The 25,995-nt window shown below is 39.1% G+C and overlaps 2 protein-coding genes across 2 annotated transcripts; one reads left to right on the top strand and one right to left on the bottom strand.

Annotated features, from left to right (window-relative positions):
- Window positions 1–2,884: 2,884 nt before the first annotated feature.
- Window positions 2,885–8,678, bottom strand: gask1b (golgi associated kinase 1B). Its single transcript, XM_085905737.1, has 4 exons — window positions 7,920–8,678; window positions 6,423–6,619; window positions 4,258–4,484; window positions 2,885–3,820 (listed from the first exon to the last, which is right to left on the bottom strand). The coding sequence occupies exons 1-4, from the start codon at window positions 8,605–8,607 to the stop codon at window positions 3,613–3,615; spliced, it is 1,320 nt and encodes a 439-aa protein (XP_085761863.1). The 5' UTR covers window positions 8,608–8,678; the 3' UTR covers window positions 2,885–3,612.
- Window positions 8,679–10,467: 1,789 nt separating this feature from the next.
- LOC147060700 (transmembrane protein 144-like) lies at window positions 10,468–18,751 on the top strand. Its single transcript, XM_085906484.1, has 12 exons — window positions 10,468–10,657; window positions 10,738–10,899; window positions 11,288–11,410; window positions 12,397–12,496; window positions 12,567–12,647; window positions 13,158–13,236; window positions 13,812–13,891; window positions 14,901–15,019; window positions 15,083–15,202; window positions 16,780–16,877; window positions 18,072–18,125; window positions 18,561–18,751. The coding sequence occupies exons 1-12, from the start codon at window positions 10,579–10,581 to the stop codon at window positions 18,642–18,644; spliced, it is 1,179 nt and encodes a 392-aa protein (XP_085762610.1). The 5' UTR covers window positions 10,468–10,578; the 3' UTR covers window positions 18,645–18,751.
- Window positions 18,752–25,995: the final 7,244 nt, after the last annotated feature.

Genomic DNA, 25,995 nt, shown 5'->3' with positions numbered 1-25,995 from the left:
TGCGTTTTTGCATGTTTTCAGTATTCACTCAAAAAAGTTTAACTTTGTTGGTTAATTATATATTTTTTAAATTTGGCACTTGTATTCTTGCACTCTTGTGCGCTGCTGTGAAAAGTAAATTTCCCTGCTGAGAGATGAATAAAGTACTATCATCATCATCATCATCATCATCATCATCATCATCATCATAAATAAAAGAAAGAATATTAACAACTGTTTATATATACAGCATAGCTAACATTTTAATTGATTATAAATAATTGGCTGATTTACTCTAAGTAGCAAAAGAGAAATAGTAGTAAAAGAAATTTATGAATCATAATGAAAGGTATTAATAACAACAATGAGAAATGAGAACTAACCCTAGCTCCAACCCTAACCCCAACCCTAACCTTAGATCTAACCCTAGCCCTAACCCTGGCCCTAACCCCAATCCTAACCTTAGATCTAACCCTAACCTCAGTGCTAAACCTAACCCTAGCCCTGACCCGAGTCCTAACCCTAACTCCAGCACTAACCCTAACCCCTAACCCGAGCTCTAACCCCAACCCTAAACCCTAACACTAACCCTAGCCCTTACCCTAACTCTAGCACTAACCCTAGCCCTAACCCTAACCTTAGCCCTAACCTTAACCTTAACCCAACCCTAGCTCTAACACTAACACTAACCCCAACCCTAAACCCACCTCTAATACTAACCCTAGCACTAACCCTAACCCTAGCTCTAACCCTAGCTCTAACCGTAACCCCAACCCTAACCCTTGCCCGAACCCAAACCCTAACCCAACCCTAACCCTAACCCTAATCCAAACCCTTAACCATAGCGCAAACCCTAGCTCTAAACCTAACCTCAGCTCTAACCCTAACTTTAGCCCTAACCCTAGTCCTAACACCAACTCCAGCACTAACCCTACCCCCTAACCCTAGCTCTCAACCCAACCCTAAACCCTAACCCTAGCCCTTGCCCTAACCCTAGCTCTAACCCCAGCCCTAACCCTAACCCTAGCTCCAACCCCTAACCCTAACCTTAGCCCTAAACCTAGCCCTAACCCTAACTCCAGCACTAACCCTAACTCCTAACCCTAAACGCAACCCTAGCTCTCACCATAACCCTAACCCTAACTCTAACCAAAACCCCAATCCTAATCTTAGAAACCCTAAAAGTAGTTTGAAACCTTCGTTGGAAACCCTAACCCTAGTTTTAAAACCTAGTTTAAAAGTCTAACCTTGGTTTAAAACCCTAATCGGAAACCCTAACCCTAGTTTGTAACCCTAATTAGCGATCCTAAAACTCGTTGGAAACCCTAGTCGGAAACCCTAGTGAAAGCCTAGTTAGAAACCCTAATCTTAAAAAACCCTAAAAGTAGGTTGAAACCCTCGTTGGAAACCCTAACCCTAGTTTTAAAACCTAGTTTGAAACCCTAACCTCGCTTTAAAACCCTCGTCGGAAACCCTAACCCTAGTTTGAAACCCTAATTAGCGATCCCAAGACTGGTTGGAAACCCTAGTCGGAAACCCTAGTTTGAAAGCCTAGTTAGAAACCCTAATCTTAGAAACCCTAAAAGTAGTTTGAAACCCTCGTTGGAAACCCTAACCCTACTTTTAAAACCTAGTTTGAAAGCCGAACCTTGGTTTAAAACCCTAGTCGGAAACCCTAACCCTAGTTTGAAACCCTAATTAGCGATCCCAAGACTGGTTGGAAACCCTAGTCGGAAACCCTAACCCTAAAGCCTAGTTAGAAACCCTAATCTTAGAAACCCTAAAAGTAGGTTGAAACCCTCGTTGGAAACCTTAACGCTAGTTTTAAAACCTAGTTTGAAAGCCGAACTTTGGTTTAAAACCCCAGTCTAAAACCCTACCCCTAGTTTGAAACCCTAATTAGGCGGGGTTATTTTTGTTTGGAACGGATTAAAAAAATAAAAATCCCATTATTTGTAAGGGGAAAACAAGATTCGGAATTCGAACGATTCACTTCTCGAACAGCCTTCTGGAACGGATTGTGGTCGAAAACTGAGGCTTCACTGTATTTGTATGAATACATTTAAAAAAAAAAACATTTTAAGTGTACCTCCAGAGATCCCAGATTGAGGTCTTAATGGGGAAAGGGAGCAAAACTGTAAAGTTTGATACTTATCTTGTGTTCCCATTTTTTGTCAAGCCCATAACGGCAACATGTTGGGAACAGATATCTTATATGCCACATCACTCCTCTTTTTTTTTAATCAATAGGTGACCTTTATAAGCTGCCATTCAAGAAAAGAAAGTAAAAGAAGAGTCCACTGCCGGCCAGTCTGTGAGCAAGGCTGCCGCCTGCTTCCTCATCCAGCATGAGATTTCCATGGCAACCACGTGGCTAGTCAAACAGAGTCTACCAAATCTGAGTTTTTCTCGCTACTGGCCCCACATGCTAAACAAATAAATCTCAGTCAAGATGCCACGCTCAACTTGGACTCTGATTATTTATTATTTACTCCTTGGACATGTGTTTATCGATGGACTCTGACTTATTTATTATTTCGATCCTGAATGTTGAATGTGGCATATGACCTTGGATTTATTTCATATGTAGGGCTGATGTTGTCTTACAACCGGATGCTGAGGAGATTTCATGTCGAATGAGAAAGCAGGCAGCGGGGGCGCCGCTGATCTTGCTTGCGACCTGCCTGGTGGGCAGTGGGCTTTTTTTTTCTTCTGCCTTTCAATGACAGTTTGCTGAAACCTCTGTCAGTATCGACGCTGCAAAATTGCGGGAATGATGGTGGTTTCTAAGGCAGCTTATTATAAGGGCATCTGGCAAATATAAGACTCAAAAATCAGGACACCAAATATTGACCAAATTTTATTGCTCATCAAGATCTCAAATGTGGAATCTGTGGGGGTACACTTTAAATGAAATGTGTACAAATCATAGCAGTTTAGCATTCTTATGTTCAGAGATTGAATGTCCTGACACAATAAATAATCGAATCTCCGCATGACATTGAGAAAGGTCTCATATTGGCGCAAGCGTGGATCCCGTACAGTAATCACTGTTATGTAGGCAGCGGTATGGGAATTTGATGGGGTCTTTTGAAAGACAAACATGTAAGAGCTGGGACACGGCTGGCGCACTAATGCGGGTGCAGAGGGGTTAAAATAACAACCGCATGAATGACCGTTCCCGACGCTAGAAAATAACCCGCAAAGCCCCTTCGGACTCCCAGAGCACACAGGACGCTTCACTCAGACTCGGCTTTCGCAGCCTCCATAGATTTTCGAAGCAGCCTGAGACATAGTGTAATTTTTACATTTGTTGTTATTGATAAGTCTGTGTGTAATGGTTTTTATTGACCGTTACTTGAGCAATTACAAATGAAGTACAAAGATTAAGTAAAAAAAAAAAACCAAAAACAAATGTTTAGTTGAAAACAAGAGCTTATGGAAATACTGGAGTGTACACCAGATAAGAATTGTGTCACAAATCTTGTCTTTACGAGGTTGTAATCTAAAATGCAGTACAAATTTTGTGTTTGTAGTTTTACAGACAGTCAGCAAGGAGTAAGGAATGAGTGAATGATTGTGAATGCAGCTCAGATTTTTTTTTTTTCGTAGATGATGGAATCTTGTTCGCCATCACTCGCTCATGTCGACCGCATGGACGCCGTGAGCGTTAGCGTACGTAAGGAGAACTTGGGCCCGACGCTCAATGACGTCGATGAGCTTGTCGACGCCGGACCGCCCGCCTTGACTTTCCCAGTACGTCTGGTCCAGGAAGAGCGACTGCAGCAGCTTCTCCCGCAGCCGACCGCTCGTCAATACCGACACGGCACTCACGGGCAACCTGGATCAAAGTAATGAGATAGGTAACTGCAGATTTTCAAGGAATCTGTAATCCGATTCTCCGTATTGAAAAATACAAGCTCCTATGGAGTTCAGGATTTTCATTTAGACAAAAGTAGCAGACGGACGGACAGACAGATACTTTATTGATCCCTGGGGGGAAATTCAAAAATAGTACGACTTAAAAAAAAAAAAAGTTGACTCAACTTTGAGTGTGAATTGCCAACATTGAGAAAGCTAAGTTTTACATGATGTAAAAATATTTAACATGCAACTGAAAAAAAGGGAAGCTATGTTTTTTCAAAAACGTCTTCTATTCACTGCTAATTAGTGACATTCAAACATACAGTTAATTGGATATAGAATTATTAGCCTAGCAAAAAGAATGAAATAAAAAAATCTTGGTGTTAGGACAAGAACACAATCCAATCCACTTACTCCTTGATCCCCTCTAGTAGCCTGAAGTCCAGGTTGTCCTCGTTGCGGTCAAAGTAGCCCTTGTTGATGGCGAGTACCAAGTGGCGAGGGTCATGACAGCTGCGCACTATGTTGGCCAATAGGACACCGTCTCGTTGCATGCATTCAAAATGGCGGCCAGGTTCACGGCACCCGTCCTGTTGCCGGGATTTGAACCCGCAGCAGCTGGGATCCAGACGCTTGTGAATCTGCAGCGAGACAAGGAAGCGGAACAAGTAGTTAGTTCGTTGTCAGTTAAGTTCATGGACTTTGAGGCTAACTTAAATTTGCCAAACTATTTTTACTCCGTGTTGGCAGATCCACGCTTCCATATTTTGCTTCTTATATTTACACACAAATTCTGTGCTTACTCCTCTTTTGTCAAAATAGACTCACTACTTTGTTCAACTTCCGCCATTGATGACAGAAAAAGATCTAAACAGAGTGAGGTCAACCATTTTGAGACAATGATCGACTGATTAATTTTGATTTGCGTAAAAGGCTTCAATCAGTATTTCTGTTCCTGCTTAAAGCACAGAGTGAGTACCTTTGCCAACTCTGCATTTTGGTAGCACATTACAAAGCGGAACGGCTGTCAACCCTGTCAACGTTGCTCGGGATGACAACCTTGACCCTTGTTCGCTTTAATAAAACCCGAAAGGAAGAGCCAGCGGGAATTGGATTCTTATTTTTCACCAACATGCTATACTCGCTTCCCCTGCTCATGTCCTGACAATTGATGGATATATATGATTTGCCCACACAGATGGAACATCAGATTGCACCTGACTGCCATATATATAGGATGATGATGCTCTTTGGGCTGAATCGGAGAAGAGGATTTATTAGGACGCATTGACAAACCTGTCGGATAATGTTCGGAGCGGTTTGTGGGGGGGTCTGCTGTGGTGATACAAATCATGTACTGCCTTCGCCATAATTGGGATCACACATAATATACACAGATACAGACTGATAGAAATCCATTCCGCAGTTGAGCACAGGTGTCAGAAAATACACTACCGTTCAAATTGCCCAGACAATTGAGTGTTTTCCATGAAAACTAACATACTTGCAAAAGAAAGGTTTTCTAATCATCCATCAGCCGTCTAACACAATTAACAAACGATATGGACCATTAGAACACTGGTTGATGGAAATGTTTGCAGATAGAATAGTCATTTATCACGTTAACAATGTATAAAGTGTATTCCCAATTAGTTTAATGTTAGGAAACATTTTGATTTGATTTTAGAAATAAGGACATTTCTAAGTGATTTCTTGTTTTTACTTTTTGAATGATTTACTTGAATGTTTTGTTTGTCCGTGGACCAATATAATTGACTTGGACTTTGAACTGCAGTGAAAACTGAGAATTTGTTTTTTTTTTCGCTGTTGAATAAGCGCAGTTAAAACTATGAGACCGTCAAATTAGGAGTGAATGTGTTGATTGCTTTGGCTTTCAGTGACAGTGATCTTTTTTTTAACCTCAGGGAGCTGACGAAGGTGAAGCTTCTTGCACAGCAGCACATTGGTTGTTTATTACTTTGAAATTGCGATCGTTTGTCTTTCGATTTGCTTGGTTTTTATTATGTACAGCGCTTTTTTTCAGCTACGGTTTTTTTAAGAGATCTATGAATAAATTTGAGTTGAGTGAAATGTTGCAATTTATCGTTATCGTTCTGACGAATTAACTTCCTATTTCGGGGGCCTGAAAATGTCCCCAAAGCGACACCCCTAAGGTCACAGTGGGAGCCTCTGCAAGGTTCATTAAAAAAATATCTGTTCATCTCCAAATGTTTCGATTTTTAGGGCGTTGCTGCTGTAGCATTCTGCCAAGAAAGCTAATAAAATGACACTTTACTTTTAAAAGCCAAAGTTGTCTGACCCCCAACAAAAACAATACTCTCTCCCTCCCTTAGTTGTTCATGATGCCAAAAATCCAGACTGGTGATTCAGGCCTCCCACACAGGAAATTGTCCAGCCAAAAGACATTTCCTCTGAGATTTTTTATTTTTTTTTTCTCAGTACAAAACAGCTGTTGGACTACACTGACTTCAAAGCATTTGCAAAAGATGGTTCATATTTTCACTATCCGAGACTAGCCTGGGCATTTATATTTTGAATGCTATTCAACATTGTATTACCTGTAAGAGAAAATCAAAAAGTGCCAGTTTGCTCCACTCGTAGTGATGGACCGCGGAGCAGCCTGACTCAGGCTTCGGGGCCATGTTCTGAACCCAGCACCTCTGTTTTAAGGATCTCTGGTACTCGGCCCATGTTAGGCTCACGTCATCTGGGTAGAGAGATGCCTCCCAGGCCACCACTGGACTGGGCTGGCCATCTAGACAGGGAAGCCAACAGAAAGATTACCACCATATTATACCTCCTAATATAGCAATTTGCAAAATATCACTATTATGTCCATAAGCAGCGAACTAACTGCTATCCATAAACCCGACCTATTCACAAAATCTGGTCAGCAAGTTAGCAACTTGTGTGCTATCTACAGACATACCGGTTCAGCTAATTACTTGAATTGGTATCTACTCAACATTTTTGATGGCTGGCTGTTTACCTTTCTTCTATCTTGATCCCTTCTATCTAGCTGCCTGTATATTTATTTAGCTAATTACTTATGTAGCTATTGACTACGATTACGATTCACACAGCAATTCACCTCTTCAGCGAGTTAACTTGTCATCTTAATGAGCTATTTCGCTATTTACTTATTAAACTGCTACTTCCCTGTTGAACAGGAGTGTCCAAATCATTGCAACGAGATGACTCATTTTGAAATTCAATTGATTTTGGTTTGATTGATTTCAATTCATTTTGAAAGTCAACGGTTAGCCTATAGTTGTTCAAGTTATTGTAAAATGGGGTTTGGTAACAAAAATAATGCAATATTGATCTGAAGATGAAAATGTATTAAGATTTGAAATCTTGGTAGACTTGAGCAAGAATCATGGAAGTTGATGCAGAAGATTTACCTTTGCGAGCCACATATAATGATGTGGCAGGCCAGGCCCCCAGGCCTGAGTTTGGCACCTGTGCCAATCTAGTGATGTACAAGCTAACTGTTTTCTTGGCTTCTGACTTGAGTTGCTATCCACAGCAAATCTATTGGTTCAGCTGACTTCCTATTTAGATTACTCATCACCGACACTCCTATCAAGGTATTAAATAATAATAATAATAATGGTTAATGCAACTGATTCCCTTACATTTATTGATAGATGATTCTAATGATGATAATAATTTCACAATTTACAGTAGCTGTTTTTGTTGTTTCTGTGTTTGTCATTGTGGAGGAGTTTGCATATTCGCCTCACAATTCTGGGTTAGGGGGTTTGACTCTTGAGCTGGTGCCTTCCTGTGTGGCGTTTCCTTTTCACATTCCAAACACATGCTTGCTGGTAATGTAAATGCAGACATGGATAGAAACCATTTAAAGGTGTGTGTGTGTGCGCGCGCGCGCGTGCGTGTTTTTTTTTTCAATCAAAATCACCTTTTTAATTTGACTTTAGTAAACGAGTTACTTTGAAAATGTCAAGCATTTGTCACTCAAGTATATATACTTATAGTACTAAAGTGCTTTTTATCTTACTGTGTCTCATGTTTGTTATTTTTTCATGGCGCACCGTGTAAAAAGGCCAACTTCCGGCTCACAGCCGTCAAAGTTCTGTTGAGTCCGAGCACTCTGTCCAAATGGAAGGCGAACACTTCCACCGAGTCCATCGGGCCGAGAGCGAGTCCGCACACCGCGTTCGGTTCTTCCAGGCGGGTTCCCTCGAAGATCAAGAGGGGCCACGAAGTTTCCTGTGGTTGTTCGACGCGTAAAACCTTGGCACCGGCGAGTGCGCGCATGGTGCCCACGTCGTGCGCGCTCAGCCACGGCGGGGGAGTGCGGCTGTATATCCGGATAGAACTCACGGAAGGCTCCGTTTCGGATCCAGTCTGTGAGTTCGAATGCGGAAGCGTAGTTCTTCTCACCTTCCTCCGCAGTTTGGGTCGCACTGTGCCGCGAATGTTGACCGGCTTCAGGCGCTTGGATCTGAGGGTGATGTACACTACATTGGAGCGGGTCGGAACTGCCAAGTCTTCGTTCAATAAACCCAAATCCAACGCACCCCTTGCCGTGACTTGGTTCTGTCTGGCTGTAGTCCAGGTGGGACTCCTTAGAGAGACGTCCACTTGGGTGAAAAACAGATATAGGACGCATATAAGTGCGACTGTTAAAGTTCTTTTGGGAAGAATGCACCTCCGCCGGGGCCAGAGTCCGGACAGAAAAAAGACGCACGGCCGGTAGAAGCGACTCTTTCGAGCCATTTATGTTCTCGGCATGGTGGACCGAGCCGAACTCGAACCGAGTAAATTTGGGGAGTGTTGAGTTGACAGGATGCAACTGCGCATCGAAGCTCACTCCTGACCCATATGGACCAACCAAATCTTTTTCAAGTTTGTACTCCCACCCCGCGGATTCGCATTGACATGTGCTTTTACAACAGTACCGTTTCAACACACTGATTAGATCAGTTAAACAGAGAAAAAAAGTGGTTTCAATAAAAGAAAGCATTTCTATAGCGCTCTAACTTTATTCCATCATATTGCAACTTTTGTCGTTGCAATACAGTCGATTTCTTCTGGTAACATTAAATTATTTTTGTCTTACAATTTTGACTTCTCATACTGTCGTGACATATAGTATGTGATTGTTACCCTTTTCTTTCAATGATACAAAGTTTTTTCTTTATATATACATATATATATATGATATTGTGGTCATATTAATCTTGCAACACTACTTTTGTGACATTCGCAACGTTTTTCTATAACAGTAGCTTTATTTTCATTATATTGCGACTGTCGCGTGTAACCTTTTAGTAATTTGCGTTGTCACGTTTACCTTCAAAAATCAAATTAATTGCTGTTTACGTTGTTACTTTACTGATTACATTACAAATTATTTGAGTAATTAGGCAATTATACACATTTTGAGAGGGCAATATTATTTGCAATTGTTTTATATTCCATTTGCTCGTGCTTGGTTGCACGTCGATTTTATGTCAGTTGCGTTAAAAGCGACATCTACTGGTGAATATTGAATTAATTAACAAGGGCAAAAAGTTGGAAATATTTCAACACACTTAAAAAAATATCCTGCTAGATAAATAAATGAAGTTCACTCGAGAGGAAAGGCTGCGGCAGCACTTTTACAGGACTTCCTGAAGTGGTTGTAAACTGGTTTAAATTTAGACGCATGTTGTTTGTGCCTTTGCTATTTGCAGAATTCATCAGTAACAACAAAACCAATAGTTTGACGAGCAAAATGTCTTAGCTCAGAAATCAAGAACATGAAAGAAAACAACGCAGTGTCAATATGCTCTTGTTTCCATGGAGACGCCACCTCACTACTGTATTCGCAACTGATGTATAGGAAAATGAAAATGGTGGGCGGACGCTCCCTTCTCATCTTAGAGTTGCCTTTTGTGGCATTGTTACATTATTCTGCGAAAAGTGGTGGGGGTTTTTTTTGCTCGGAATATTAAGACATAGTCTTTTTCTTGTAAAATAATGCAACTATATTCTTAGAACGTTGCAACACATTTTTCCCTCAAAATGTTCTCATCAGTCTCTTGACATCTTTTGTGGGAACATTCGTAATAATACGTTTGCATTTTTGTGACATATTTGTGCTGCATCCAATTGTGATTTGTATTATACTTTTACCAGATTTTTTTTTGCTCGCAGCTCTGATGCAAACCATTTTTTTTTGTCAGATTATAACATAATATTATTATATTATATATTATTATTATTATTATATATAATTATTAATATATTATTATATATATATTATATTATTATATATATATTATATACAATCACACAAAAGTACCACTACATAGCTTGTGCACTAAATGTTTTCAATGGGATTTTCCCTACAATGAGTTTACACTGTCAACAAATCTACAACCTGGATCCAATCCACATTTAACTTGTTGGTTGTGTCTCCACATGACATGTTCCAGAATTATTTAACAGCCTTCATTTCCAATCTGTACTGCTAACATGCAGACTTTTGTTTCTTTAAGAAAAAAAAAAAGAAAAAATGCAACTTGAGTGACATGATCCAATGATTTGTGCCCCCTACTGGCGCTATTTAGACTGTGATTGATTGATTGATTGATTGATTGATGGACAGCACCTGCCGGGCATTCAGCCTTCCACTGACATTCTGCTGAATTGAACCCCGATCGAACTTGGACCGGCTTGGACATCACTTTTTTATTTTTGAACATGCATATGGCCAAATGCGCTTTACTTGTCGTCTTCCTTTTGATCACCTGTTGCCATGGCACACATGAAAAGGCATCAGGTTTGAAAGAAAACGAATGTCATCGATGCTAGACCTTTTACTTTTCTTTTAAGATGTATTTTGGTTCTCCCCATTTGAAGGTGGCGTTGGAGATGAAGAGGTTGAAGCAAAAAGTAGAACACCCGCTTTGAACTCCACCAATAATATGACACGTTTCACCTGTGGAATCATGGCAAATTTGGCCGCCGTGGTGCTATACGGAAGCAGCTTTGTTCCCGTTAAACGGATCGAATCGGGAGATGGTGAGTACCCTTGATTATGATCAACAGGTATATGGCCTTAAATTGGAGAATATATGTATATATTCCCGTTTTGTTTCCTCAAATTGTTTTCTTCCCCTGTTTTTGTTGTGATTCTCGTAAGCCTCTATTCATCTGAAAGCTCCACTTTTTTCTCTTCAATTGACTTTAAAAGGACCAAAATAGAATGACTCCACTCTAGCTCCAACTGATCAATTATGGGTTCTTAGGATTGCTGGACCAAAAGATTGCAAGCCCAAATCATAAAATTAGAGTACAGTTGTTTTGGTACTCCTCCAATCTAATTGCATGTACTAGTGGATCATTTATTTGATGGCTGTTTGTCTGCACACAATTGTCTCTGTGACTTTCCTTGTACTCTTTTGGACAGGAATGTTTTTCCAGTGGGTGTACTGTGCTGGCATCTGGTTGGTGGCCATGATCGGAGATGTAATGCTCCGCTCTCCCAAATTCCATCCTTTAGCAATGCTTGGGGGTGTCATCTGGGCCACAGGTATGAGATTGATTCTATCTGTGTGATGAGCGGATATACTGGGTCGACACACCCCTGTTTAAAGCCACCATTTTGGGGTATAAAGAAAAAAAACGACCAAGATAAATTTAAAAAAATCATTCATGTGACCTATACCTTGTGAAATGTAATTGGAAAGCAAGGGGGTACTAAAAATTATTAATCCAGTGTGGTTGCATAAGTGTGCACACCCTCTTGCTGTAACAGTGGCTGTAGCTGTGTTCAGAATTTGCCAACACAACCACATTAGAATTGATGAGGAAAGGAAATCAGCACAGTTGTCACCATCTAAAGTGATGATAATTCAAAAAGAAATTAAAAATAAGTCTCGTGTTCTAGTGGGCTTTCAAAATAAAAAGTATTGTCTGATTTTTCTGTTATCAATATTTGCTGCATACCATGGCTGATTGTAACTTAATTCCCAAAACATCGACTTCATGACTGACTATTATTTCAGACTATTTTGACCGTTTTCTCATAACATAGGCAATTTCAACATTATTGCATCTTAAGTGTCATAATATTATACCCAGTTAAGAGATGCGATATAATTTTTTTTTTTTTTTGTGATACTGAGACCCCCCCCCCCAGAATAAAAAAAAAAAAACTAAACCTCAATGTGTTCATTTGTGGATCTTCCCCATGTTATGTTCATGGTTCTGAAATTGGGATATGATCCAGATTTAACATCCCCTCCTTCCAGATGAACCACATATATATATGCATGCTAGAGCCGGAGCCATGGAAAATCAAATTGAACTCGAGTGTTCATGGTTGTCCTCTCGTTTTATGGGAAGCTGGGGTGAGCACACTGGAGTGTGGTGTGTGTCCATCAATAATTTACACTAAAAGTGACAATTTTCATCAAAACAGACAATATTAATTGCTTTATCATCCGTATGAATGCAGACAATCTGATCATTTCTTGCATAAAGTGAAGCCTTTTTGTCCTCGTGCATGATTTTCAGGCTGCGTGATGGTTGTCACTATCGTCAAAGCCATCGGGCTCAGTCTGGGGGTTTTAATCTGGGGCTCCTCCAGTTTGCTGATTGGCTGGGCCACTTCAAGGTGACGTGATCTATTTTGAAATTCATATGAAACTGCCAGACCTGTCTAATTGGCATTCGACCCGGCTCAGGTTCGGATGGTTCGGGATCACAGCCGAGGATGTTAAGCGTCCGGTGTTGAATTACTGCGGCGCTGGATTGTGTCTGCTCAGGTAATCCATTGATTTTTGGTAGCCCCCCCAGCACCATTTTATTATTCTAAAACATCTTCAAATTGAATAAAGTAGCTATGTTGGAGTCTTCTTTCACGGCAAGAAAAAAAATATTCTGGCTCTTATCCTTCAAAAACAATCCCTAGGATTTTACAAAATGGTTGGTTTTGTGTGTAATTCTTGAATACAAATTTATTGTTTGAGGTCTTGGTCATCTGGATGCACAGTGCAATATATCCTTCAGTATCAGCAGGGTATTAACACTGACAGAGCAAGAATGGGAAAATCAAGCTTGGTTTTGTCTTGATGGATATTAATTGGATATTATTCCACATGAGAATCTGCCTTGCTTTCTGTATGTGACTGACCCCTTGCTCCTTTCAGCTACTTGTCAGTTAGCATTAGTCTCAAAAATCATTGGGGAGTTTTCTTGCTCCCGTTTTGTCAGATGTGAAAATGATCAGTGCACTTTTCGACCTGACTTGTATTTCTTTTCTTTTTTTTTTTCAGTGGCATGATATTTTTCTTTGTGAAAACAGACGTGCAGCTTCATCCTGATCCCGAAATTGTCCCGTTACTCATCGACAGGGTTGGTACATGTTGCTCATGACATCATTCCCACATATATTGAGAGGGAATCTGGGCTCATTTTTGTTTGTATTGTAACATAATGTAATGATCATGTTTGATGTGAGACAAAATTAATGAAAATATTTATATTGCAGAATTTTAAGAATTTTTTTAATTACAGGTTTTAACTTGGATGCATTTACGCCTACCATAAACGATTTGAAGATTGAAAAAAAAAAAAAAAGAGCTCATCATTCAAAACAGAACACATTACCACTCTTAACAGTTCACATATTCTTTTTCGTTTGGTTTTACATAAGAACATTGAACAAATTAATGATATTTTGATTTGATTTATATATGTTACAGCAGAACTTTTTAAAAATCAATTTAGCTTCGCTTCAGGATGAAAAATAGTTTGCAAATGTAAATTTGTAAATTTAAGAAATTGAAGCTAATTCAAAAAAAAGAAACCCCATTAATTATATTCGATATATTGGATTGGATTGACCTGGGTGGAAATGCTTCACAAAGGTAGAGGGCCTTTTTTAATTTTTTTCTAACCCTTGTAATGTAATATTTTTTGTCTCGTAGCGAACCAACTCCGGCTCCTACAGCCCGACTTCATCCATGTTCTGGATTGACTTTGTCGGAGTCAGACGCAGACGCTTCATGTGAGATGAATTTGATTCCTTCAATTTCCCCAAAAGATTTCAAATGTGGCTAAGTTATGCCTCAAAGACACTGATTGGCCTATCACACTACAGCTAAGACCAGCCTTTGACTTGACTGATCAATTATACCTTCTTTGTTTCATTGGTGAGGCCATATCCAGTTTCCCCACTTTGCTACAGTAAGTGGTGTGCTGCAGGGTTCAATGCTTGGTCCCCTCCTTTTCCTTCCATCAATTGACATATTATCTAATATTGTCATATTATCAGTAACATCTTAAACATAACTTAGTGATACCGGGCTTCCGGGTCAAACTTTAGAATGGACCTAAAAACCTAAAATGCACAGTTGAATTTAAGTTGACTGCAGTCATTAAAGTCTAAAGTACTGGCCACAAAGGTTAGTGCACCCAAGTGAAATTGTCCAATTAATAGATGGCCCCAACCCAATGATCAATTTTCCACTGTGGCCTGAGTTTTACAAACCCTCATTCTAGTGTGAATGCGTGATATTAGCTTGAGCCAGTGACAGCAACTGGCCCTCACATTTGCTCTTTATCCAGGTTGTCTGTTAGTGAAACATATAATGTCAGTAAACATGTTTCTGGAAAAAGTTGTCAAAGGTTGAATTGACCATGTATTGATATTTCCAGGCCTTAATTGTCTCTCAGAAGTCAATTGTTTCAAAACATTGTCAATAATTTCTCTGGCTGTGTAAAATGTATGCTAGCTAAGCATAAATTCTATAATATCTGACAGTAGGGATGATCGAACGCATCTCTCGCACCCCCACCTCTGTTGAGAAGAGAGGATGCTTTTGGACAATTCAAGCATACAGAGGTGCTTTAATAGAGCTTGGGATTTTATGAGAACTTTTTTTTTTTTTTTAAATCGTGCAGTTAATATATTGGTTTACTTAATAAATAATCAAATGTAGATACCACATTCTATAATAATTTGGTGTTGGCCCTTTTGGATCCATCCATCACGGGCCCTTTGTCTGCACCTTCAGAGGCTTCCTGTTGGCCGGGTTGTCTGGCATCTTCTTCGGCTCCTCCTTCACGCCAATGCTCTACATCAAGAGTCATTCGTCATGCCGCGACAGCATGTTCCACGGAGCCAGCGTTTACGGTGCGTATTTTGGGACACGGTGTGCTAATATGTCCAAAAACCGTTTCGTTTTGCTCCCCGCAGACTTGGATTATGTCTTCGCAGAATGTTGTGGGATATTTGTGGCCAGCACGGTGTACTTGGCCATCTATTGTGTTGTCATGAAGAGCAGGCCAAGGATCTACTCCAGGATCATTTTACCAGGTCGGTCCTATAATTGTGGTACTACACTACGCTGGATGAATTATTCATCAAAGATCTGCTGTATATACCCAAATGTAGGCACTCGATGGAGACAGAGTGCTTAATGTTTTTTTTTTTCTCAAGTGATACCCATAAAAAACTGTCACTAGCAATCATCACCCTTATTTACTGAAAGTATCTACACACATTAAATGTCTAGACATGCTGCATAAATAGCCACAGAACAATAAGACCACTCTTGTTTGTTTGTTTCAAATGTCTGGTACAACAAGAGGTACATTTTGTTTGGACGTGCTTCATGGGGCCAAAAAACAGAGACACGTCACTACCGCACACGTTCATAAAACACACACCGACACAGTGATTGGATTGTGAAATGAACTTCATTCATAGAGTGGGTTTGAAGTCCTTAAATATATTTTCCTCATGGTTCATCAGAGGACTGAATTGAGTCAGCTGGCCTTTTGTAAGCTTTGCTCCCCCTCACTGTGATCGTCATTGCTTCTGTCCGCTTGTTGTGCTAGTTATTTTCCAAAGTGGCAGCAGGCCCGCCATACTTCATGTGCCTACCTCAGCTTTCGCCATCATTTAAGTCAGTGAATCTTAACCTGGTTTCGGTGAGTCGGTCTCAGGGGTTCGACAGAGCCTCCACCCAGGAGCTCCGAACAAACCTGCTTTGTTGTGTAAATTCTGATTTGCCCGTATGTAATCTGTTGTGAGTTCATGCATTGTTGGTTTTGTTCTTTGAACAAGGTGATGTTCATGCATGGCTTGTTTTGTGCACCAGTAAAAAACAGCGATGTCTTGAATTAGAAAAAAAAAAATTATTCACTGACGAGGGGTTCGGAGAATGCACAAATGAGACTGGTGGGGTTCAGTACCTCCAACAAGATTAAGAACCACGGATTTAATTATTAAAAAGAACAATATTTTTTTAGTTATTTCACCTTTTCTTTGAAATGTTTATGCATTTGTATGTACACAGACAAAAAAATACATTTGCACTCACACCTACAGACAATTTGGAGTGGTCAATCGGCCTAGCATGCTTGTTTTTGGGAATGTGGGAAGAAATCGGAGTACTCGGAGGAAACCCACGCAGGCACGGGGAGAACATGCAAACTCCACACGGGAAGGATTGAACTGAACCCGCAGACTGTTGGCCTCCGTGCCGCCCTCATATTTTTCACAGTACAATTTATTGAAACAATTTGATCTATGATACATGTTTTGTTAATTTAATTAATTTCATTTGTTAGCATTTTCTGCTAAAGATCTTTTCTTTTTTATTTTGAGGAAAATACAGCTATACTTTAGTTTTTTTCTTTATCTTGCTCACTCAAGTTTTCTAAACATTGGGTTAAATATATTTTACCTTTCTAAGCATATGACCCCCTCAAAGTTTTATTTTTAATTTTTTTTTTATGAGCTTGAGTAGGCTATTGTATCTTCATCACGGAGCAGTTCATGATGAGTAAAAGTCCAAAGAACGCGTTTAATAAGAATAATAATGCTAACACGCCTGGTTTTTAATTGCAGTAATTTTCTTTTAAAGATGTGAATTTTGTTGCTTGCAGGGCTGTTGTCGGGATCAATGTGGGTGCTGGCTACGTACTGCTGGACTCTGGCCAACAACTACTTGAGTGTCGTGGTCACCATTCCCATTGTGACAGCAGTGAGTACACGTGCAAGCTGTTCAATTACATGTTGGTGTCATCCCTTTTATATTTGTGATGTCACAAGTTGTATCCTTCATAATTTGCTGAAAATCTTCTGGTGGCCGTTTTTTGTACTCAAGTCAAAGTAGTAGTATTTTTCTGATCACTGGATACAATGTAAATGATGGAAGATAATGTACATGTAACATGCTTGAGGTCAAAAGTAATGACACTGGGTTGAAATGTAAATGATGAAAGATAATGTGCATGTCAAGTCAAGTTTATTTGTGGAACATGCTTGAGGTCAAAAGTAATGCAAATGTGAAATGTATGTAAAATTGCATGGATTGCATTTTTTTATTTTTTTAATCAAGTATTGTATTCGACTTCTACTTTACATAAATCATTTTTCATTTGCATTTCAATTCTTTTATTTTTTTCAGTGTCAACATTGTTGAAATTATATTACCCATTTTAACTTTTCATGTATATTGTGATGCAGTAAAATATTGCATCACAATATTAAAAATACTATTTGTGAAGTATTTCATTTTTTAATTTTTCTGATGTATTTTTCTTCACATTGTACTTGATACAATTGATATTGGCTTGTTTATGGTCATATTTTCAGTTTAGATGTATGTTTATTAAATCATTCTTTATTTAAATTCATTTCGATACATATTTATTTATAGTATGTATTTATTTTCTTTTTTTTATTCATTACATGCTTCTGCTTTTTAAATTAAGTTGCTGCGGTATTTTTGATTGCACTAAACATGCTACATTTGTATTTAATTTCATACAAGTTGTCTTTTTAAAGATTTTGTTTGTTTTATACCCTGATTGGGTTTTTTTTTTTTTGGCTGTGAGGCAGACTGCTGCCAGGTGAACCAGCCTTTGAAAAAGAAACATAAACTGCATGCTTATTTATCCGCGTTAGTCTATTTTGGAATGCATTCTTTTCGCCCTCATGCCAGCTGTCCAGCGCTACTATCTCAATCCACCAGCGCCCCGATCCTTTTTATTGCCTCAAATTCGACCAACCCGAATCAAGTCACGCTCGGCTCGGTTCAATGTTTAATTTTAATTCTTTTATTTTTGTCACGCACGCTGGCAAGCGTCATATTTCTTGATTTAAAAACAAAGTCTTTGCTTAGCGTCACTGGTGTGCTGATAATGTTTTTAATTTTTGTGAATGTCCTCTACAGGGAAACGGGCTTGTTGCAGCACTCTGGGGAAGTCTGCTGTTCAGGGAGATTAAGGTGAGAAATGCATTAAAACCACCTTGGGCCCAAAGTATTAATTTTAAATCTCTGTGCACAAACTGCTTCCCATTTCCCTTCATTATGCCATCTGTCATTCCACCAGCTGTGTTTCCTTCCTTTTTATAAACTCTGTGATGACATCTTTCTTCTCCTTCCTTCCTTCCTTCCTTCCTTCCTTCCTTCCTTCCTTCCTTCCTTCCTTCCTTCCTTCCTTCCTTCCTTCCTTCCTTCCTTCCTTCCTTCCTTCCTTCCTTCCTTCCTTCCTTCCTTCCTTCCTTCCTTCCTTCCTTCCTTCCTTCCATGCGGTGCTTCTTTGCTCTACACTGCCTCCTTTCATACCTTTTTAGATGTAGACTCCACTTTTCAATGAATGTCACATTTGCCCCTACCCTGTTGAAGATGCTCAAGTGACTGTTTTTATCGTGTCCTCAGGGGTTAATGAACTGCTTAATATTCTGCCTGGCATCCTGCGTGGTGTTGACGGGCTCCTTGTTGACAGCCATCTCCAATTTGTAATTTATACGCATATACAAGTGGTTTATAATCGCAGGAGTGCATTGCAAGCGCATGGAATGTCTTGCAAAAGCTTCTGACTAATAAACGTCAACAAATCTGTCCGAGTGTCTAAATTGTCACGTTTTTGCACCAATTCTGTGAAGGGAAAAAAAAAAAAACCACATCGTCAATATTTTCTCTGAGCTGTCTATTTGTGAATTTATTAATGCCAACAGTCACGCTCACTGGTTACATTTAAAGGCTAATATTTCATTTGGCTTTGAAGTGCTGACCTGTTTTAAAACTGAAGCTTGTGTGTGTGTTTGGCTGGTGATGGAAATCAGTCCCTGACACACAATTTTAAGTACTACTTTGAGGCACTTTTTCCAAATGTGGCTTGATATGAAAATATTTCAAACCATATCCATACTAGTTGTTTTATATCATTCTTAATACGCACGGTATTAGTTTTGTAATACAATTAAACACCATCCAGTTGGACCTCTATAGGTGAACCGTGATATAGCAAATATTGTGCAAGTCTACATACCTCTGTTCAGATGCCTTTTTTTTTTTTTTTTTTTTTTTAAATCCACATTTTTCAGCTAAAGTGAAAAGTAGCTTCAAAGACATGCTTGTAGAAGTGCGCACACACTTATTAGATGTGCCTGTGTTCAAGATTAGCCAATCACATTGAAACTCATTTCAAATTGAAGTGCTTTTCATTCACCGTAAATAAAGTTTGGATGTTCTCCAGACCCCCCCCGTCCCCCTTTCTTGCACTATCTACTACAAATGCCATGGAGACAGTCAACCTCTTCGTAGGTTCTACAAGTGTCCTAGTTTTCAGTGTTGTCCTCTCTAGTTCATTGCATGTGTTGATTACATTTTACAAGGTTCTCGAATGCTCTGTCAGCTTGCACACAATAACAAACTGTTGTCCCTGCGCCACGCGTTTTATTACTGTCTGTATCATTAACGATAGTGAACGAGGGCATTTAAGAATGCATAATTTTAGCCACTGCGCTGCATTATTAAAGCGGTGAACGTGCAACCTACTATGCCTGCGGTGGCACTTGGATGAGTCATTGGCAATCCTGAAGTAGATGAGCACTCATGTAGCTGCACTTGAGGAAATTAAAACGTGACAAAAAACAAGTGGGGAGTGATCTCCAGGGGGAAAAAAAGGCTCTGAACATGCTGTTTGGTCAAATCAAGTCAGCTAACTGGTTCCAGCAGGACTCGTCTGCTGTTTTGTTAGCTCACTGAGGCAATTATGTTCAAGCAAAGATTCAAATTGGAGTTTTGACGCCACACAAAAAACGTAACAGTGTGGCAGATTATAAACAATTTCCCAAGAAACTAGGCTTCAAGCTGTTTATTGCCACTCCAAATGGGTTTTCACTGTCAAACTAAACAGAATTGCACATTGGTCTAGGTCTGTTTAGCTGAATGTTAAAAATACAAAACACCATTGCAGGCCTCATGTATAGCATTTGTGTTCTGGTGTTATGACTAATATTCCTTCCATCAGATATGCCCAAACCAGTACCAAGCATAAGTTCCATGAGGTATGTACTATGGTATAGGTATGTGCTACAAAAAAATACACCACCTGTAAATCAAAATGTTGCCTATTCAATTGATTTGTGATGCAAATAAAATCAGCCCTAGTTTGTAAGAATTGCTGACTAAGTGGTTTTATACAACTGTTTGTGGTGTAAATTTGATAGAAATCCATCCATCCATTATCTGTACTGCTTAGTCCCCACGGGGGTCGCGGGCGTGCTGGAGCCTATCCCAGCCATCATCGGGCAGTAGGCGGGGGACATCCTGAACTGGTTGCCAGCCAATCGCAGGGCACACAGACGAACAACCATCCGCACTCGCTCTCACACCTAGGGGTAATTTGGAGTGCTCAATCGGCCTACCAAGCATGTTTTGGGGATGTGGGAGGAAACCGGAGTGCCCGGAGAAAACCCACGCGGGCCCGGGGAGAACATACAAACTCCTCACAGGGAGGGCCGGAGGTGGAATCGAATCCGCACCCACCTAACTGTGAGGCGGACGTGCTGCCCAGTGTGTCACCGAGCTGCTTGATAGAAATCAACTTAAGTAAAGGGGAACTTGATAATAATGGCTTATGGCTTCAATATTTGCTATTTTATAATACAAAACATGAGGTGGAGAGTGATGTGATAATTACATAAAAAGTTGAATCATGTTATTACAGATATTGTCAATATGTTTCACTTGTACCTAAATAAAAAAAAAATCAACCCCGCTTTAGGTCAGATAATTACCTGCTCATTTGAAACTGAGCGGTTCACCGATGAGGAGTAGCTTGTTAAAATGTCCCTTTTGCAGACCACTTGGGGATTTAATGAGTTGCCTATTAAATAAGAAATGACAGCGTATAATGGACTTTCTTCAAACCACTCGAAACCCGAAGCTCATTATGGGCAAATGTGTGTGAAAAGAATCTTGATTGTAATTTATTTTTGAAATTTTTAATTTTAGGGTGCCATACAAATTTGCCTGGCTTAAAAGGTTGTAAATTTGTCAGTTTTTCACTAACCATTAAACCCACGACGAAGAACTCAAATCTTCTGAGAACAAGCAGCCATTGGACAGAGCTAAAAATTAATGGCAGGAGGGGAAATATAAATTAAAACAATCACAATACTTAAAGTCTGCCATCTTAAAGCTCGCACAAAAAAAGGAAATGCCATCAAACAAGCTATCAAATACCAAATTTGTTTCAATTGTGCTTTGCCACCACTACAATAAATCTCAAGCTCATTTGAAATATTACAAAAAAAGCCAAACAAAAATCAATTATTTTGAGCTGAAATGCTATTCTATAGTCATATTTAGTTTTTCTTGTTTTCTTCTAAATAAAAATATATAATACAATAATCGTAATAATCATAATAATCATCAATTAAAAAATCCACCACATTAATTTCACAATGAGGGACTGCAACGAGTATGATTTAGATTAAAAGCACTGTCACAAAAAGTGGATTATGCCAATTTTTCAAAGAGAAAATCATCTTGCTTAATGTCAACTTCAGCTTTTCAAGTTAGTCCATCAAAACGCAGTCATATACAATACATCACTTGAAAATCCAATGTTTACTCAGCTGCAGTTTGATTGACACATGAAACCTTTAGAAAGTTTCACAAATTTGTTTGTTGCCATCATCGATCAACCAGTTGCTTCAAACTTCATACGCAGACATTTTCTCACATGTAAGATGGAACTGATATGAACACTACCATACTTTTTTTTTTTTTACCCTTGCTGCAGAGCAAAATAACTCTTGTGAATTAATTCAATGTCAATTATTTATTGGAATTTATTTCCATGTATTACTTATAACTCAGTAGGACATACATTTGTAATAAAAATATAATCAAAACATAAAATACACTGTTTCATATTTTACATATATATATATATATGTATTTTTTTTCTTTTTTAAAACAAGAGCATCTGTCATAAAGTAAAATAAAATAACTAAATAATACAACTGTTTTGAATATATCTGGGTGTTTTATTTAATATGAAAAACATTCTAGTACCTAAACCAAGGACATGATCATCTTGCATGTCGTAAAAATCTTTTTTGTCAGGACACCAACAATGCCAAGTAACAGAATCCTGGAGCAAACCTAATCCAATTTACAAATTACTGTCATTAAACAAGAGTGAGAAAATAACAAAAGGTGCAGGCAAAAAACAAGGATGAACAGAAGATTAAACAAACCGACAAAAGGATAGTGCAAGGAGTTACCACAAAACAAACAATTTAGTCACGTGCACTTAGGATAGCATGAAGAACAATAAAAAATGTACCAAGTACATCTTGGTCAGCAAGCAAAATTTTTATTTGTCGAGCAATCGCTGATGATTGTTTTGCGGGACAAACATGACTTTGGATTAAACCATTATTATGGATGTGGGAGGGGCATAAACAGGCTATAATAATTGATTATTATAGTGTTATTTTATCAAGTCAAGTTTATTTGTATAGCCCTAAATTACAAGCAGTCTCAAAGGGCTTCACATAGACAATCAATTGACAATTATTCTCAAAGCATCCCCTGATCTTGGGCTCCCAAATAATATAATTATTATATAATAATATAATAATTATTAATGTGTTATTTATCTTCTGTGAAGAATGGGTAATATTATTGCAGCTGAGGATTGCGTCACCTTTTCTATTCACCTATTTTAGTAACCATTGTAGGGGTTTTCTTCATTGAAGGCTACCAACAATTTTGGATGACGATGGTTTCAAATTTTCTTCATTGAAGGCTACCAACAATGTGGGATAAGGATGCTTTCAAATCAGTGGTGACATAATCCATGGAGTTCTATTAAAAGATTCAATATCTTCTTCTTGATAACTTCAACAGTCTAAAACTCCATCGGACATGAAATCATTCTCCCCACGTTTTGAACTCTGCAATCGACAGGAGAAACCATCGCGTTGGCTGGCGCCAGTGGCCTACCCGACACGTGGATGGCAGTCATGATTAAAATTTTGACCCGACCATTCTGCGAGTGATGAATTACCCTGAAGAGCCTGTCAGAACTGACCAGTCAACCGATTTGTGCGCATTGTCGCGCCAGCAGAACCCGTTAACGGCGGCGAGCGATGGAGCTAAATCCCTCTTTTCAGCTTGTCTGATTTCGCTCCATCAACCATGTTGCCACATTTCAGTGTTTGGTCTAATTTAACGGCGTATTAAGCATGCGGTGCGCTGTAGCCGATTTGAATAATCGAGAGGTAATGTTTGTCCTGTGATTGGCTGGTGACCAGTTACGGGTGTACCCCTCCTACTGCCTTAAGACACTTGTGATAGGCTCCAGCAATGCCAGTGATTCAGAATATAAATGATGGATAATGGACTTTTTTTCTTTTGCCCCATTACAGTAAAAAATGTAAGCAATTTTTTTTTATTTTTTTTTTGGAGGAGGGGCCAACAAGAGCCTCCACGTATCACGTCCTACACCCCAGCCCTCCCCTCAGCAGCGTGTAAACAAACATTGATTGTAAAGCGGCATTGAGGATAAAAATAAAAACACAATCTGCTTTACTGAGATCAGTGAGGAGATTTGGTGAAAGTCTTAATTCAACAGGAAGCTGTTGGAGCTTTTCCGATAAATCCCTTTCTCCCCATGCCCCCTCCATCTAGTCTTCCTCGGGGCTTTTAGCATCTGACAAACTGAGGCTACAAAAATCCAGTGCAAGTACTTAAACGCCATGGCCGTAAAAACTAGGACAAAATTGTTGATAGCAAAAAGCAACTTAAGATGTTGCTGTACCCTGCACGTGGGTTCAAGATGCCCAATGCACTATACAAAACAGCCTCACAATGTAACAACGCCTCTTGAAGTTCTGGACTACTCTGCTTGATCAGGCATTTAACAGTTACAGGTTAATATTTGTTTACTGTCTAACTCGGCATAAAACGAATAAAATGACACATTATTTAGAACAACCACACAACTTTCCTTTTGATGAGGCCATTCAGTAGTGACTTTTGGTCTTGATTATCTTCCTTTGAAATCCACAACTGTTATTGTTTTGATGCTGATTACAAAAAAGTAAAAAATGCCACCATTTAATTATTTATTTATTTTTTTACTTTTATTTTCTTTTTTTCATTTCTACAAAGTAGAAAGAGGGAAACAGAGAAATACTGCTCGGGTTTGGTGACAGCAGCAGAAAAATCGAAGAGTTGAATCCCTTTGGTAAATTGTCTGGATAGAAAATATATCAGACACTCGTCAACTTCAAATGTCAAAAATGTCGACACAGCGTGGTTAGATACATTTTTTGTTTGACCCTCTGAGGATTGCAGCATTTTTTTTTTTGCCTACATTTTCCGTGTTTTCGCAACCAATATTAATTCCAATGTTCTTCTTATCACACGTGTATCATACGTGTAGATGACAAAAGCACCAAAAAAGTAGCCGATCTGCAGTGGCCATGGCAACAGCAAACACAATTTACTTTTGATTATGAGTCATCACAATGTGATTATCTCAAACTGCGTACATGTAATGTGTAATCAACTGACAGCTTCAAATGAAATGATTATAAACCCTTGGCTGGTGGTTGTGTTGATTACCAAATGAGCAGACATATTTTTGGGCTAATCGAATAAGGATTTCATGATTACATTCATTCTACAATTCTTGCAATTTCGTGGAAAGCTCATTTCTGCTTTATGAATGGCTTTCCTCTTAACGAATGCATATTAGACCACCGCTTTGTAAAAGAACAAAACTCACTCAGTAATGCGCCCTGGAAAATAGTCAAAATAATGACGACGCCAGTTTCACCAAGCAAAAAGAGACATGTTTCAGGTAAGAGGACCTGCTAAAAACTGACCTGGGAGTCACTCGTGATTTTTTTCGACAAATTCTTAATAATTTGCGCAAATGAGCCCCCAATCAGAAGAAGATTGGCAATGCTGCATCAAGATGGTTTCTTTTAGTCTATCTAGCAGAGCATGATGTTGATGATTAATGCTTGTTTTGAAATAATAATAATCACCTGACACCTCTTTTACTAATCCACAGGGAATTGGTAGAAAGTCAAGCCCCAAATTGTCTTTATAAAGTATTTTGTTACAGCTGCAGGTGGCGAGAAAAGTGTGATATAAATAAAGTTGTTTTGTGTTGTATAACAGTTGATAGTTGCTTATAACGAAGGACTTGGCTGTTCAAAACAAAATAATCTGGAGCCAGATACCTTACTCAAGAACTTTACCGTAAAATCAACAAAATTTATTTTTGGTTGGTGCGGATAAAGCTTTGTGGATCTTATCCATAAATATGACGAGATAACGATTGATAATCCTAAACAAGGCTGAGTGTGAGGGATTTTGTCAGTCTTTCTAACGGCATGCAGATGGATTATGAAAATAACTGACTTCAGTCGGTTGCTGTCAAACCTATCCTGTTGGCTCTCCCAATTTGCAGTGACAGACTGTGAAACGTCTTTTAAAGGAATCGTGGGACGTCTTATCCCCAACCGGGGTTAAACAAAAAAGGCGATCAGATTTAGATATCCCTCAAAGCGTTGACTTTGTTCCAACATGGGCGCGTGTTGAAAGTTAATTGAAAAGCTAACACTGGTGCAAGGCCCACCCGACTTGAATGAAACGTTCCCCCAGGCCGACAACAGACTTTTTTTTTGTTCTCATCACATTTTTTGGGAGTTTCCACAAAATTTGCCACATCAAAACCGTAACAGAAGATATTGTCTTATAGATTGCTTTTACATAGAGCCCATTGAAGGCAGAAAATTGCTATGACAACGTGCATTCTCAATGGAAAGTTGTCAGT

This window comes from Syngnathus leptorhynchus, chromosome 2, assembly GCF_054491065.1.
Source record: "Syngnathus leptorhynchus isolate UIUO chromosome 2, UIUO_Slep, whole genome shotgun sequence".
Taxonomy (NCBI): Eukaryota; Metazoa; Chordata; class Actinopteri; order Syngnathiformes; family Syngnathidae; genus Syngnathus; species Syngnathus leptorhynchus.
Note: the sequence above shows the minus strand (reverse complement) of the source record. Positions and strands in the feature narration are given on the sequence as shown.

What these genes read in the sequence shown, in the direction of transcription:
- gask1b (XM_085905737.1), bottom strand. Translation starts at nt 8,607, where the DNA reads ATGGCTCGAAAGAGTCGCTTCTACCGGCCGTGCGTCTTTTTTCTGTCC. An exon ending in GAAGTTGGCCTTTTTACACG is followed by an intron (nt 6,620 to 7,919) that starts GTGCGCCATGAA and finishes TTCCCTGTCTAG; the next exon opens with ATGGCCAGCCCAGTCCAGTG. An exon ending in TTTTTGATTTTCTCTTACAG is followed by an intron (nt 4,485 to 6,422) that starts GTAATACAATGT and finishes GTCTCGCTGCAG; the next exon opens with ATTCACAAGCGTCTGGATCC.
- LOC147060700 (XM_085906484.1), top strand. Translation starts at nt 10,579, where the DNA reads ATGCATATGGCCAAATGCGCTTTACTTGTCGTCTTCCTTTTGATCACC. An exon ending in ACGGATCGAATCGGGAGATG is followed by an intron (nt 10,900 to 11,287) that starts GTGAGTACCCTT and finishes TCTTTTGGACAG; the next exon opens with GAATGTTTTTCCAGTGGGTG. An exon ending in CTCCAGGATCATTTTACCAG is followed by an intron (nt 15,203 to 16,779) that starts GTCGGTCCTATA and finishes TGTTGCTTGCAG; the next exon opens with GGCTGTTGTCGGGATCAATG.